This window comes from Anopheles funestus, chromosome X (assembly GCF_943734845.2).
Source record: "Anopheles funestus chromosome X, idAnoFuneDA-416_04, whole genome shotgun sequence".
In the NCBI taxonomy this organism is placed as follows: domain Eukaryota; kingdom Metazoa; phylum Arthropoda; class Insecta; order Diptera; family Culicidae; genus Anopheles; species Anopheles funestus.
In genome coordinates this window covers 14,925,785-14,942,522 of record NC_064597.1, presented here as the reverse complement: position 1 = coordinate 14,942,522, position 16,738 = coordinate 14,925,785, and the positions used below count along the sequence as shown (strand labels likewise).

Genomic DNA, 16,738 nt, shown 5'->3' with positions numbered 1-16,738 from the left:
TTCGCCGTGTCCATCGTGTCCAGAGATGAAACCAATTTGTAGTGTAGTCGTTTCTTCCGGCTCGATGACGCAATCAAGCAACGCTCGACATCTTACGCCTAAGGGAGTTAGGCGATCCGATAGCTAGGATCAGGATATCTTCCTCGTACACGGGGGAAGAAGTCGCCCATGTCTTACTCCCACAGCAATTCGTGTGTTTCAATTGTTGGGAATATATTTTTAGCTACTTTCTTTCCTTTTTCCAAGAGTGCCGTACGATCTGTGCATCTTGTCTAAATTGCAACAAAGAAAGAAAAGAAAAGAAAGCTTCACCTTTTTCCTCCTTATCTGTCGCTTCATTGCTTCCCTTCTACCCACCTATTATAAACCACCGGCCGGTCACCCTTGATTTTGATGAGGCCGCGGTCGTATGAATAAATGTTATTATTTCCAATATGGCTACTTCAACCACCGTTCGTCCGTTTGCTTGCATCTCCTCCCCCTTTCCCTCCCCCCTCCCTCCCACAGCTCACCACCAAGATTTCTTATCATGTACCGTTTTAGATAAATTCTCCTCACCCGCTCACACCCACCCACTACCCGGCACAAGCGCCATCAACCGACCCACCTACCCTGTTTGTGCAACGACCCTGATTTTCCGGCTCGCATTTTCCGACTCGCACCGTTACGCACAGAGTGCCGGCTTTTGCGGCATCCACCACAAACTTGCAAACACACACACACACGCACACACGGCATTATAGACCAACAGGTTGGTCCAAGGTTGAGCTTGTTATTTTGCCCGTACGTTCGCTTAAATTTGTGTTTTCCAATGTACGCTGTTCGCAGGTACACCGTTCAATTCGCTTCTTCACAGTTTTGTTTTTTTCTTTGAGCTAGTTTTTTTTAATGCTCCTTCGAAGCGCCTGCCCGGGTCCGTTAGGTTTCCGTCGTGGTCGATGGGTGGGGTAGGGGGGGGGGGGGTGTTATAATTGAAATAGCTCATAAAGGTTCAAACGCGTTCAGAGTGGTATTTGTTTGTCTGTATTTCAGGTGGAGTTTACCGGCGAGAGAGAGAGGGGGGGGGGGGGGGGGGGGTGTGGCTCCTGAGTGGATGAGAGGAAGCGTATCATTATCATGTAAAATGATCTCTTCCCAATATATACCTCCCCTTCCCCTCTTCCCCCTCTCCCCTTCCCTACATATAGCCACCTGTTCCATACATGCGAGATTTTCGGAGTCAATAGACACAAGAGATAGCGTCCTATTATCTTCCGCTAAGGTATCAAATCGCGAATGGATTTTTCCGAAAAAAAAAAACAAAAAGAATATTCATACAAAAGCACGCAACAGGATGGTTCAAAGCGGCGATTAACGTCAATTTTTTTTGTATTCAATTTTTCTCCCACTCTGCTAAATGTTCAATTTTTCCCGGGCCCAGGGGAAGATGGTGCAAAAATTCTTGCCTCACTGCTCAAATTGAGTGGACGAGATTACAACCGTTTAGAGGGGGAGAAGAAAAAAAAAACTTGCAAAAATTCTATTTTTCCAATTTCCATTTCCCCATAATACGCAGCAGTAGCCGCACAGTAGCCGGGTAAGTCGCGAAAAACATTCCAGATGAGATAGAATTCGAGGAAAATACTAATGAGAAACCATCGCCGGCATTGGAAATGCGTAACATTTTCTGCTCTCTTTTTTTTGTTGCAAAAAATCGTGAAAAGCTGTGAAAATTAGTGTAATACAATGTTCCAGGCAAGGCTATTTCCCGCGGGCATTACAATTGAAAGCATTATTGAACAGTTCCATAGAGTGCGCGCGCGTGTGTGGCCCGGGAAAACGTTTGCTTTTTTATGATATTTCCTTACCAGGAATATTTCCTCATTTAAATAGGTACCAATGCTTATCATGGGTGCTACTGCTGCGCATCGTTTAGCACGGCAAAAGCGGTACAGATATAATCAAATAAATATACCATTGAGGTGGGTTTTCTCGGGAAAAGTTTATCACCCCCCCCGGAGGGGTGGGACCCTGCATCTCCCCTACAATCATCCGATAACAGTCATCGATTAAAAGTGGAGTTGTTTTCCTTTCTTCTCGTTATTGCATCCTAAAATAGGAACACATTTTATCGAACTAATCAATTACTGGGAAATGATTTGTTGGATTTTTTTGACTCTCCTCCCTATCGCATATACGCACCGCTGCGTTGCAGTTTGATTCACAGGAACACACGTTCCGGTTGGTTCGCACTAGAATGGATAAAAATACATCGCACACCGCTAGGAATGCATTTGAAAATAGAAAACTAGAACGCATTCTGGTGTTGTTTTGTGCAGACGACACACACACACAGACACAGTGTCCCCACAATATCAAAAAGAATTTCCACACATTTTCCAACCTACGCACCCGACGGGAATGATTTTTCCAATCGCATGGCAGAACCATATTATGCTTGTTACAGGGTTTTTCGCACAAGATAGAATTAAATGGACACACACTCTATTGACTTGTGTAAGCAAATTTATAGCAACAAACAATTTTAGCGACTGCACAATATTAGATATTTCTAAAATATATAAAATTCTCGTGTCGCGGTGTTAGTGGGCAAACTTCTCTTAAACGGCTGCAACGATTTGTATGAAATTTTCACTGTAGAATCGGCAGTTATGAGAATTTTTTGAACATTTTTGAACGACAGACGGCAAGAACAAACGTATGGCGTTGTATGAAAGTGCTCTGTTAAATCCTGTAAAACATGGTCATACAGCTTATTATTATTTATCAGCGTAGGGACGGCCAGGCCGTATATCTGATGGTCATACAACTGTCGTCATACAAAACAATTTGTTGTTTTTTCTATAATCCCCGTCAAACATGTCGTAAGCACATCTTCCATACATGCATCTTGGTGGTCAAAAGAGAACAAATTGTTGTAGCAGAAATAAACTGGACGCAATTTCTCCAATGTGCATCATTTTTACCTGAATTTTAATTAAAGCGAACAGTTTAACAAGTTTAGGCAATGGAAATCAGATTTGAGCACGCCTTATTGTTGGTTTTGTAAGTTTGATGGGATGATATTTTTCTTTTTTTTAAGATTTGACGTCCTTTCTCTGTCTCCCCAAAAACTGTCAAACGGTTGTTGGACGACAAATCCTAGAGCATCAGTAAAACTTGTCGATTCTCGTTCGTCGTATACGACAAATCCCAGAGCAGCGCCTAAGTAAAAAGCAAGTGTAAGTGTGTGAATCATTAAAAAATGTTTTGTCGAATCGGCGCCTTACACAGCTGGGTCTGGTATTCGTCCAGGAAAGCCAGAAACGCCGCCTGAAGTGCCAGAAAAGAAGAAGAAAATTTAAGAATTTTTAATTGATCAACGATTTTCTCTAATCACCACTCTAATAATGCCACACGGATCAAGATTGAACATTCAAAGCGTTTACCAATTTTTTTATCAATTGATATGTATATATATCAAAACAGTCTGTTCGTTCTATCCGACCCCTTGAGAAACCCTGTAACGATGAGTATTTTTTTTTATAGCTCATCTTTCGCTTTCCAATAAAACTTTAAATCAAGAATAAAATCAACATGGCGTGGGTTCAAAATCGGCCATGTTGGATGATGGAAAACTTGTCATCGGTTTGGTTATGATGCAAGAAAGTTCGTTTTTTTCCTCATTTCACACGCTCCATAAACAAACACATCAAAAAGGAAAACATTTCTATCTTGCGGCGAAAAATTTATAAACGCTAGTAAGCAATCTTAAGGCGGAGATGTTTCAGTGGATGGGAAAATAAAAACTGCATACACAATTATGTGTTCTGAGGAATGGTTTTTTTAATTCAATGATGCATTTTCTCTCCCCTCGTTGTTTTATTGCCTAACTGTCAAAATTCCCATCGGCAAAGATTTTGGTTTTCCGACGGAAGTAACACGTGTTCCAACACCAATCGTTAGCTGCCACTTCACACAGCTACCATATCTTTCGTTTGTAAGCGATAAATATGTGACAAAGTGAAACATAATACAGTTTTCATTCCGTTTATCATTCTCATTCGCCGCAACCGAACCGAGTTTTTGTTGAAACACACATTAACGAGGTTCGAGAAAAGGGTTTAGTGATGCTCTTCAATTTTCTCCATCGTATTGTTCAACCCTAAAGACGAAAGCGAATGGAGTAACATTAAACATAACAATTTATAGTTTAGAACCAACAGAAATGCAACGCATACAACGTTTCCGCATCATCGACGAAACGAATGATAACATCCGACTGAACGAGTGAGATAGAGGGAGAAAGAGAGAGAGAGAGAGAGACAGACACGAACGAAAGAAGAAATGGAAACGTAAATAAAGACAAGAAAAATAAACAAACGGAACCGCGATCACGACAAACGTGTCCAGCACTGTGTGCGGCAGTAAGCATAAATATTACCCCCTTTTTAGCATAAATGGGCAACCTCGATGTGAAACGGGGGAAAAAACAACAACAAAAAAAAACAAGCCACACAAACACAAACGAAAACATTGAAAACATGTGAGTCTGTTGAAAAACCGACAATGATGCACAAATGGCGCAGACAGCAGTCAGGTATAGATGATGCTTATGCTCTTCGTACACGCACACACATCAGACAGGTAAAAGGAGCAACAACTTTTGGGCACACAATTTTATTGTTTTTTTTCTTCTTCTTTCATTTCCACTCCCAAATGCCTTTTTTGCTTGTTCTTGCTCTTCATTCCTATTTTGGGTATAATATTCCATTTATAGAGATAGAACGGAGACGATGAACGGTGTAGCCTCTTCACATCATTGAAGCACAGGATTCGATACGCCACCATATACGTATAAGGAAACGCACAGCATACCGCATGCAAGCGAAAGAGAGTAAAACGGAAATGGTGAGATCAGACGAGATCACACCGTGCTGTCAAGATCGCGTGTGGCTTTGCGTTGGTGTTGGTGAGGTTCGTTTGTGTGGCAAGATCGTGTAGATCGTTCTCTGCTATAAACACTTTTGAAGTGTTACGTTTGAAGTGTACTTGAATGATAGGGTTTATTAGTCCACTTTTTAATGATGTATTATTGAAATAAAATAAAAATTAACTGTCAAAATTTTGTTTGTTTTTATTAAATGTCACTTGTGTAAATTCGATACATCATCCATCTCGACCTAAAGTAGTTATATTTTAAGACTATTTATATTTTAAGTCTTATCTCGATCGGGTATCACACACATTATTAAAGGATGCTGGAACAGTTAATAAGGCGTTTCGCTTTCTCTCTCTCTCTCTCTCTCTCTCTTACTGTAATGGATGGATCACCCACGATAAACGACCCAGCATACATTTTCAATTGTATGTGTTTCTTCTTTGTTTATTGAACGTATTTAAAGCCCTTTCAAATAAAAAAATCGGCAACACATGCTAAAGCCGATTGAATTAGTTTCGTTCTTCCTTCTTTTCTTATTTCACCCACATCAACCAATCAACTAGCTGAAATTTCCCGGATGCGGGTGTAAAAATATAGCTCTCGATCAGAAGAATTCATAATTAAGAACTTTAAAAACCACTCAGCAGAGGAAAACCCTTCGCATGGATGATTCGTTTCACACACACACAGTCGTTTTTATTACTTTTCCTGCAACTTTCGTTGTTTTGCTACATTCCGACCCACAGAGAGAATAAGGCGAACTGTGTATGATCGGCAAGGTTCGTTTCCTATCTCGTTTTGTCGGGACGGGAGAGAAAAGGAGCGGAAGAAATAAGGCCCAAACAGGGCACGGGCAATACGATTTGGCAACAAACGATCGCCCGTACAGATGAGCAATGAGAAAAAACAATAAAACGCCAGCACGGGAAATGAAGAAACAATAGTGAAGCTGCTGGGCTGTAGGAGAAATGTTTCGGAAAGGTTCGACCCTTGTACATTTCTTCATCACCAATTGCTTCATCTAGAACCCGCAGTAAGGCATTTTTCTTTTGTTTTTTAAAATAATTATGTTCCATTTTTGTAAATGTCATAATAATAAAAAAAAACTTGTTTATATTTTAAATATTACTGATTTAGTAAAGGAAAAATGCAATCATCTTTCCACACATCTACAAAGAGTCAAAGAAAGTGTTTCTTTCTTGGTGTATTGAAAAAAAAACACATTTAAGATGCATAAGGGCGCGCGCTCTTTGTTGACAAATACTTCTTTAGCTTCCCCCCCCCCCCCCCCCCTCCCCATTTGGCTCATTGAAACTGATTCGGCAGCCGAACCAAACAGCTTAGCTTTCTTAGCTGTATTAACCCCACCATCGAATGCATTACAAAAAATAAAAAAAAAACCATCCCCATGTTGCAGACGTCGAAACAAGCGGTCGGCTGAAAAAAACAGGTTTTATGCCAGGCCAAAACATTGCACCCTCCCCCCCCCCACAAAGTTTCAGCACACACCGAGAAGCACACGCGGTTTTAAAAAATGCAGAAATAACCGTCATTCGCACACAGATAGACGGTAACGAAGAGAGAGAGAGAGAGAGAAGTACACATACAGCGAAAGAAAGACCACCTCCAAGAAGCAATCCGTGGTATTGCAGCGACTGCTTAAGCTGTTAAATCCAGCCCAAAATCCGGGACCAAAACACACCGTAGCGCCCATCATCGGAAGACGCCATGGAACCGTTGCTGTTGTTGTGATACACTGTGTGACAAAAATTAGCATAATCATGAGAAAAAGGAATACATCCAGTTTCACCCCCGGGCGCAACGCAGCCTACACCCTCACCCTACTGCATAATTCTGTAAGTGTGTGTGTGTGTGTTTGTTTCGGGCATGTTTGATAGTGAATTGCGGGTGAAACGCGAAGCCTCCTCTCGATCAACCATTTTTGCTGTTGTTGGTGATTGTCCACTGCGCGTCAGCATTCACGAGCGCACCCCTAAAGTGAAGGGCAAAACCTTTCACATTTATCGAATTAGCGGAGTTAGTTCTGGAGTTGGTGCTTTGGCCAACCATGGTGAGGGGGATTTCTGGTTTTTTTTCTTCACCCCCTTCTCTTCACGTGGAAGAGGTAACTTATCGCGCAAAGACATAACGCTTCTGCCTCGTGGAGGGTGTGTGCCCGACAAGGGTTGTTGTTGTTTACAGTCTGCCCTTTGAAGCGTGCGGGGAGGTTTTTTTTTGGGGGCGGGTTGCAAATTTACACCGTTTACGGGTTGGACTAACCCGAATGTAAGGGTTTGCTTACCTATGCATGCGGCAATCACAGTCCTGACGGTGTCACACACGGCCCAAGGTTGAACGCGCTGTTGGGGGTGGGTTTTGGGGGCGAAAACTGCTACATTGATCGGTGATCTTCTGAGGTGCGTTCTTACGGTAAGATTCGTACCACATTTGATTGTAATTATCGTGCGTAATTTGCCTTTACTTTGTTGAATGCTGGGTTTTCAGGATACCTTTTTTATATGAATCTCGACTTCATACACCCACTACAGCACTATAGCAACATTTTTATAACACAAAAATACACCCACACACGCGCGCGCTCACAATCGCACCAAACACACAAGGTAAGGATACTGGGTTCGGGAAATTATCGATTTCCGATCAGAATTAGCGTGAACGTGAAATCGAACCCAGCGTTTAATCTTGCTCGGAAGGGGAGGTAATATTACAAGTATGCAATTAATGCCCACTTAAGAACCGGCATTATTTGCCTTTGCCACCATGGTATTGCATTTCCTTTCGTTAGGAAAAACACACACACACACGCTCTTGACTTCTTTTCACCCTTAGCTAGCAAATACAATACAATCACTTCACACTTGGAACACTTCCCCGAAAATAAAACACGGTAAGTGGAAAAAAACTCTGGTATGTTTCTTCCTGCACGCTTTCCTTCAAACAACAATGCACACCAGGTAGATCAGTCCTCAGATGTATCTGATCGCTTTGATAAGTGAGTTATCATACGATGGAGAAAACATTTGAATATGTTAAACTAAACTCGCAACGGTTTCTTATATCGCACCAGAGCCACTTGCACAAAAACCGATAACCGTTAAACTTCGATGGCGACGCGTTTGTTTCGATGTACGTTTCTTACTGACTAAAGATGGCGGCGCGTACGGCTTGACAGTGCGAAGAAACGCAAGTATTCCCAGCTGACGGTTTTTTGCTCACATACACAAACAAGCTGTTAACCAGGCAACAGTAAGCTCCTATTAAATGCACTTTGTACACTTTGTTGCATTAACTATATCAAAATTTTTATCTTAAATTTACTTAATATACTATAATTTATGTTAAAAAGGGTTTAAATATGCATTTAAAAAAAAACAAGTCGTTATGAACGCTGTTAAAAAGCATTTGAGCGAGCTTGAATCATTTTGTCGCTTGGGTACGATCTCTTTGGAAGATCGCTTAAAGAAACAAGAGAGCGAGAGAAAGAATTCGGCACACGCTCTGGGCTCTGCTCTTAACATTCCTGTTGTGTAGGATAGAGAAACGAGCGTAGCAAATGAAACTACGGAAGGTAATTTAGCGACAGAATGATATTTCTATAACTGTTGGATCGATATTCTTCAATCAAATGTTTGTATACGATGAATAAGATAACGAAATTTGATTTACAATCGTTGAGTACTTTTCTCGAAGATCATTTTCTCTTTCGCTCTCATGCTCAAAATTCGCACAAAATCAAGGTGAGTTTTGAGCACAGCTTATATTCTCCCTCTCGCTTACTCCATTCGATCGTACGTTGATCCAAAGATGTCGTTGAACTCCGTTAGCTTTTCCAACTACGTTTGCTTTAATGTTTGTCTTGAAAATCTTTATAATACTTTCAAAATAATTAAATAATACCCTGTGCTACTGAAGTAACAATTTCAACACTTTGTATTATGCTTAATATTGTTTAAAAACGGCAAAACAAATAAGTGAGATTTTTGAATTCAAAATTTAAATTGAGTGAGAAGCGCAACATATACTCTCGATAGTGTGCTCTCGCTCTTTTTTGCTTCATCGCACGATCGATCGATCTACAGCTTTTAAGTTTCGCGAAGCTTTAGTTTCGCGAAGCTTTTCGCAACAGCAGGGAAAACTTTATAAAGCTTACTTTAAATCGCACGAAGTCCTTGGCAGGTTATGTCAATAACGGAAGAATCCTTGAGGATGTGATGAAGAATAAAATGAGTAAGAAATAATTTGCAGATATTCGGTTTATCACAATAACGATAACTCCCACAAAACATGAGAAACCTAAGTAAAAATCCAATTTATCAAATCCTGTGAAATGGAAGTGGAAATAGGACAACACTTTAGCTTGGATTCTAAATCAATAGTAGCTTTTAAGTTTCATAATGAAATTTGTATCGTAAATAAATGATCCTTCGTATCCTTCGGTGCAGTTGGATGATGTTGATGATAAGTCCCACCTCTTACCCCAGCACAGGTTTGAGAAGAACGGAATTATCTTTACTCTAATAATAATAATCAAACAACGAGTAAGTGGAGGAAGTAATCCAGTGTTGGGTAGAGCAATCGTAACCATAAATCAAAGAACTGACATGTATGACAGTTTGCTTATTTGCCACTTTATGCAACTATAAACTCAATTAAACAGCATCACAGCACCAAAAACCACCAATCCATGGTAAACCGAATGTTCAGGTGTGCGTACGATATACAATTTGCGTGTCACAAAAACAAATGACAGCCCTTACCGAATCCAGCAGTAGCGATAGTGCTGGCTACAAACGCTTATCAACGGACCATTCGGTTGAGTATGGATACGCCTGCATCGACCTCGATTTGGGGTTTCATTTCTCTACCAACAAAGAAAGGAAATCAAAATAAAAAATTCATTTGAGCAGACACTCACAAACCCCCCGGTGAGGAGAGAAACGAAACGAGGAGCATCTCAGCGAATGGTGGAGATTGTACCTGTCATTAGGAAAAATATAATGCTGTTCTATCAAACCACAAACGGAACTTGGGGAAAGTTGGCAAAATCCTTTGCAGTGAAGCTAACTTCGTTGCCATCTCTAGCCCAAGGAGTCATTGTTGAAAGACCACCCATTTACCACAGGAAGAGTATGTTTTTGCAGAGTTAAGAAGCTTCCGGGCAGTTATCGTTTGGAAGGAACCAGTGACAAACCGAACGCACGACATGCAGTCTCAATTATCCTACATACCAGCAGCTACGAGGCCAATTAGGAGGAGGAAAAGCATGATAGTTTACGGGTGGTTAAGCAAAACCGCTCCGGACAACAATTGTATTCGTGGCCATTGTCAGCAAATGTTCACCCACAACATCATCGTCTGACCGTACGGTCGTTCCTATAAGCTACATAAACAAGTTCTTCCTTTCTTCGTTCTGTTAGCCATTATCAGGCATGTGCATAACCGGGTGAAGGTGGGCACCGACGGTGTGATAATCGATTGGGAAAGCAAGTGCCAAAAGAAGTTATCGCAGCATTTACGAAACGAGAAAAAAATTCCCGAGTTGGGGCGGCCCGGTGGTGCATGTGAAGAACGGCGCCCGTCCACACGGCAGGACCGGGTTCAAATCCCATCCGGACCGTCCCCCCGTAGCATGGACTGACTATCCTGCTACGTGGTAAAATAAGTCTTGATACGGCCAGGCCGTTCTAACCCAGCAAAAAAAAAGTTCCCAAGTAGCAATGGCTCTGACAGGTGTTCGTCTGCCTCACTGTAGAATAGGAATACTTACCGGAGCTTTTCCGTGAATAGAACAAGAAAACCAAAAAAATCTTACACATAAATCTGATCGTTTTGTTTTATTGATTGAAAGCAGCTCGAACATTGTAACAATTTTGAAGCGCAGCGTTGCTTTCGATTGCACATTTTACCTAACGTTAGAAGCAGATACAATCGCGGAAAATACTTATCGACTGCAGAAGGATCATCTCGTTTCGGCTGGTTTCATTCATTGTTACCAAAAAACGCAAAAGAAAAACGACATTGTTGGAATGTTTAAAAGGCAAAATACAACCAGCATGCAGCACGTCATGAGAATGACAGCCTTGCATTTAATTTAATATTCGTGCGGTTGTGGTTTTTGTGACGTGAGAAATAAACTTTGGTACATCTTATTCTACTGGTGTCGGTGTGGCCAATAGGTCATCAAGCAAAAAAAAAAAACAAATACAACAAAAACTAAATGCTACACAAGGAGAAAACTTTTAACGGGACGGTTACAGCCATATTGCGGCGGCTGTACCACAACCCAAGTCACTCGTTCGGGACACCCTAGTCTAACAGCCTAATCTTGTACACACACTATACCAACCAACAGCTCTACAGTACATCACGGGATGTGCATGGGTGGGATGAATGGATGGAACTTGGTGCCGTCCTGTTTCACTCTTCGCCGAGAATTTGTACACTTCGTACGGGTTTTTTGCTGTACATCGGTAGCATGGTGGCGGCTGCCGTTACCGTACTCTGCCCATCTGGACGACCTTGTCCCGGGGTCTGGTGGTCCCGGTGGTTTGGTTGCGCTTGTGGTCGTGGCATCGACGATGCACCTTGGAGATGGTGAAGCGGTAGCTGTTGGTTGGACGGACCGGTTGGTGCTGACAATGGGAGTACCTCACCAGAGCCGGGTGCTTGTATAGCGAGCATCAGCATACGGTAGAGTAGACTTTCACGTACTTCCGGCGGCAGATAGTCGGCAGATCGGAGCGTTCCTGATGGGGCACTGGCATCCAGCCCTGGCTGATAGTACTGACCGTTGCGACGGGCTGCGGCTGGCAACACTGTGCCGTACCCACCGTCCGCATCCGGTTGGCCACCATCTGCACCACCGCGCACATTTGCACTCGGTGCCGAGGGACTGTAGAGTGGATTCTGATAGCCCTGCCCATCGTATGGTCCACCGCCATACGGGAAGGGAATTGGTGGTCGTGGGATCTGTTGCTGTGGGTAGCCACCGCCGAGGTATGGTCCACCGAGCCCGTACGGTGACGGTGATGGTCCCGGGAAGTAAGGATTGTACGGGTATCCACCATTGTAACCACCATAGCCGCCACCGAGACGATAGCGAGAGACCTGCTGGGCAACCTGCTGCTGCTGATGGCGGAAGATGAGCACCTGCAGTATGCGCTCGAAGTCACGCGCCGTCAGCGGACGCTCCGGTGGAATGTCGTAATAGTACGGATTGGAAGGAATTCGCCCACCTACGTGCGGTGAATACTGTGCCGGGTTGTACGGTACCGGAACCGGGTAAGAGTGTTGCTGTTGCTGGGTCGCACCAAGCGGTTGCTGCTGCTGTTGCTGGTAATTGGAATCTCCCGGCGAAAGGTTAAGACCACCGTTGAGGCGACGCTGCTGTCGGTAGGGTAGGATGCTGTTTAGGTGTTGGTGCTGTGGCTCATCCGCCTCACGATCCTTGTCGTCGACATCGGGGATGGGGGCAACGCGGCCACCGTACGCCGATTCCTGCGGTGGTGGCAGTGGTGTAAACGATCGTGCATACGGTGGCGGTAGTCCGTACGGTGTGCGGAACCGTCCCGGTGCAGGAGAGACACTATCGTCCCGTGGGCGAAACTCAATCGGACGCGGGCGGAAAATGGGACGCCGTTCTTCGGCATGAGCTTCGGCTTCGTTTGCCGCCAGTACACGGTTGGCGGCCGGTATCTGCACCACGGAGGAAGACGCAGGCCCATCGGTAACGTAGCTGTGTTCCGAGCTTGGTTCGGTGGAGGTTTCGTAGAGAATCGGAGCCGGTTCGTGCCGGTGTCCGTTGGCTGCCTGTGGTCGGGGTGGTTGCTTCACGTACACACGCTCCGTCGTGAGCCGCTCGGGCAGCGCACCGGGTGTGGATTGTGATTGCAGTACGCTCTGGATGTGGGCGGCTCGCTGACGTGCGGCCAGTACGGCGGCTGGTATGCGCGGTGTCGGATGGGTGGTGTAGAGTGGTTTCGCCCCACCGGCAAAGATGCTGCTCAGCTCACCGTCAGCCGCCGACTGGCCGTAGATGATTTGCTGCGGTTGGGCTTCATACTGCTCGCCGGACTCGCTCACCGCTGGTGCAAGCTGTCGGCGCAGGAAGTTACCACGGACGGGTTTTTTCGACGGCGGTGCGTGCGTGTACTTGGCCGCTTCGAGCCGCTCGGGACGGGCTAGCTGTTCAGCCGTCTTGCCTGTCTGGTACGGTAGTGGTGTTGGACGGATTATTAGCAGCGTGCCGGGTTTGGTGTGCAGTGTGGAGGTGTGCGTCGAAGCCGCCGTAGGTTCACCGAACGATGCTGCCAAATGGCCGCCAGTTTCGGTCGCGGCCGATGTGACCGTGCTCTCCGTAGTGGTCGTTGTCGTGGTCGTTGTGGATGTGCTGCTACCACCACCGTTCATTGCTAGCGTTGTGCTCGCGGTACTCGTCATCGGTGTTGCTGTGGTGGAGGCCGATGTGTAACCGTGGCGTTTGCGCGGTATCGTCTGTATGACGCTCGGGCGGAGTGTGCTGGCGTGCTGTGGATTGTGGTGCAGATGCTGATGATGCTGCAGCTGCTGCGGTGGATGATAGTTTGGTGGCCGGCGGGTGGTCGGCATCAGAAGATGCTGGGTACGGTTAAACCTTGGCGGTATGTGTACGATCTCCTCATCGGTTGTCGGTGGCGTAGATACCATCGGGATCGTTTGGGTCGGTTGACCACCGTACGACACACGCTTAATGTCACCGTTCGCATCAATATACCCGTACGTACCCTTGATGTTACCGAGCACATCCCGACTTTCGATCTTAAACGTACCATCCTCAGCCTCGTACCCGACCGTATACGATCCATCTTGGTTCACCTTGCGGATCTGCTTGATGATCTCGAACCGTTGCGTTGGGTCCTTTGTCTCCGCTTCGCTCAAATCAACCGAATGGTCCGGTGTCGTGTCCAGTTCCCGCTCACCAAGCGTTACTGGAAGCGTTGTGTGTGTTGCCTCCACTAACGCGTCCGTCGTCGTAATCGCCGCCACAGACGGATATGACACGGTGCAGCAGGCGACAAACAGCAACGCTACTATCATGGCGCTCTCTCGACCTTTGCTCGGGAAACAATACTGGAGGGAAAAGAGACGAGATACAAAAAGGAGAAGAAAAAGGGATTAAAACGTACCGCTACATCTTAAGATCATTGCTTGAACAGATTTCACTCAAAAAAAAATACTCTGGGAAATAGAAATTGACATTCGGTTCCTAACAGCTTACATTCGGGTAATGCACATCCTCATTAACACGCCTTACTTTAGTTTTTATTTTCTTTCCCACCTGCATCACCAGCCTCCCTCTTGCGGCACTCATCTGTTACGCAAGTGCGCATCTGTTACCGATGATAACGCACCGATTACCTCAGCTCAACAACAACAAAAAAAACCGTGCAACTGCGACTGTGACTTGCGAAACTGCGACCACATCAAAACACGAGTTTCGCTGACACCTACAACACGCACCACCCCATCCAAGGGCTCTCGTAGTGTTTGCGGATTTCTTAACCAAAAATTACAACAAAAAAAAAACAACCTAAACCACCCCTCTCCGGCCGGCCGCCCAACGAAAAACCCATCCCAAAAACCCAAAACACCCTTTGTCTGGTCGGCGGGTTTTTACGATGTGAGCGGTTTTCCACGTGCTCACACGGGTACCGTTTTCTTCATCTGCTTTTTCAAACAGCTGCATTTGCATGGGAAGAGGTTGCATTCGATTGGGTCATCCAGTGTGAGATTAAGAGAGAAGAAAAACCCATTCCTCCTCTTCGCATGCCGCCATCCCCAAAAGGGGGGGAGTGGGCGCGAAAATTTCACGCCCATGCGACAGATACTCACTGTTTTGCGCTTTTCACTTTACCAGCACGCACGTGAGCACTGAAATTGATGAATGGGCCGATGCTCTAGTTTTTGTTGCTGTTTGGCCTTTACCGATCCCATTCTCTCTGCTTGTTGCTTCTTTTGCAGCATCGGTTCACCATCGGTGTAAATAATGCGTTTGAGTGCAGCAACGCGTGGCCTGCAGTCTAAACCTCACTAATCGGACCGACCCGAAGGTGGTAAACTTGAGATTGGGAGCCTTAATGCTCACCAGCACACCGCTAATTAATTAGTGTATAATTTGGTAATAATTCAACAGTCCCCCCCCGAGGTAGTTGCGCACGACACGGCGCCCAGCTTGTGCATGGTACAGTAAGTCAACAAAGTAAAACGTTTCATCAGTGGGCAACTCGGGAAGATGACACTATATCCCTAGAAAGGTGCTCACAAAAACCCTGTTAGATCAATGTACACCGTATGAGCTAGTATAAGTATGTGTGAAGGAGGTAGTACACCAACCATCTGTGATAGTGTTCTAGTACCGTAGACATTACGACACTTTACACGTTATCTATCCATTGCGCTTCTGCCTTTCGCAAAGAGAGGTAACGCGTTAGCTTAATTTCAGTGCGAAGCAAACGGACCAAACCGAGCAATTGGTAATTGGTAACCGAGCACCCGACATCCCGCGAGAACGTTCCAATTTGCTTAGGCGCCGAGCTTTACGATTTGCATCATTTTCTTTTTGCCCAGCCGAGCACTGGCAAACTGATGCAGTGTCGTTTTTCGGGGAGTCGTTGCCTCAACCCACCATTTACGGCGGTTGGTGCTTGATTGTGTTTATGATTCCTGGTTTCGCACTCGGTGCGCACCTCATTTGTAATCTCATTTGTATTTGCAACATCTTCCATCGTCGGTTCGGGTTGGGTGACGGGGGGTTTTTTCTCACCTTGGGATGCGATGTGTATCCCATCGTTTGGGATCTCGTCTGGTCTAATTCACCGTAATGAGTGCTTCCAAAGGCCTCAAATCCACCAATCGTGTACGGTGCCGGCTAGGAAGCGTTACAAAACGCTTACACTTTAGAATCTTTGCTGTTTGTTGTTCACCTTCAAGCACATACTTTTGTCACATAGCACCTCTAAGTACCAAGTCAACCAAAATGTCGAGGGTTTCTTTTCGGTCGAGAGTTTTGGTTACACTTGTTTACCACCGTCACCGCCAATGCACGTCACCTTTTGTACCAAACACTTAGTTTTGGTTGATTGTAGGTGGATTGATTGATTGATAACCGAAGTAAAAGGATTCGCAAGCGCGCAAATATTTTGTCCTTTCGTTACACCACAGTACACATACACACACATACACACACGGTAGGATTAAATCCAAGTTGATCGATTCACTGTTTTGCTTTTGATTGCACCCTTGAAAAGGATTTACTGTTTCTTCGCTCCACAAGTCCTTTTTATTTGTGAGCCGGAAAAACTGAAGCGTTACAAGGCGTTATGTCTTTTCTTTTTCTTGGCTCGCGTTTGTTATTCCTTCATCAGCCGAGCGGTATTGATTGATGATCGGATTTGGTTACGAAGCGAACCAGGAGCACGGCATCGATCACATATCCTTTTTACGTTACACACCAAACACAACAGTGCACACACGTCTGTTAGAAGCGCAGACAGGGAGTTTTTTGTTTGAATAAGCACTTGAGCACAGGGATATAACCACACTGTCCAGGGAATGTCCTCCCAAAACTGAATCGCTTTTTTAGTGCACCGAAAGAAACAAACCACTAACCAAACAAACTTAATGTGCGTGCCTTCGGCAGCACGCTTCACGCTGACTTTGCGACCGTTCAAATGAGACCAGCAGCGTAGGCGTCGGTGTACTATATAGCATCAGGCCACCGGCGTGGATGGAAAACCTCCCTCCCCCGCGCTAAGGTGC

At 45.0% G+C, this 16,738-nt stretch overlaps 2 protein-coding genes across 2 annotated transcripts in view; both read right to left on the bottom strand.

Annotated features, from left to right (window-relative positions):
- LOC125767322 (uncharacterized) overlaps positions 1-8,106 on the bottom strand; it is a 90,505-nt gene extending 82,399 nt beyond the window's left edge. Inside the window, exon 1 of the mRNA XM_049433799.1 lies at positions 7,224-8,106. Within this exon, the coding sequence (XP_049289756.1) occupies positions 7,224-7,231 (8 nt within the window). The 5' untranslated portion in view covers positions 7,232-8,106. The remainder of the gene's footprint in view (positions 1-7,223) is intronic.
- A 2,383-nt stretch (positions 8,107-10,489) lies between these two features.
- LOC125761865 (uncharacterized) lies at positions 10,490-16,660 on the bottom strand. Its single transcript, XM_049423422.1, has 2 exons — positions 15,744-16,660; positions 10,490-14,050 (listed from the first exon to the last, which is right to left on the bottom strand). The coding sequence occupies exons 1-2, from the start codon at positions 15,765-15,767 to the stop codon at positions 11,360-11,362; spliced, it is 2,715 nt and encodes a 904-aa protein (XP_049279379.1). The 5' UTR covers positions 15,768-16,660; the 3' UTR covers positions 10,490-11,359.
- Between the last annotated feature and the right edge of the window lie 78 nt (positions 16,661-16,738).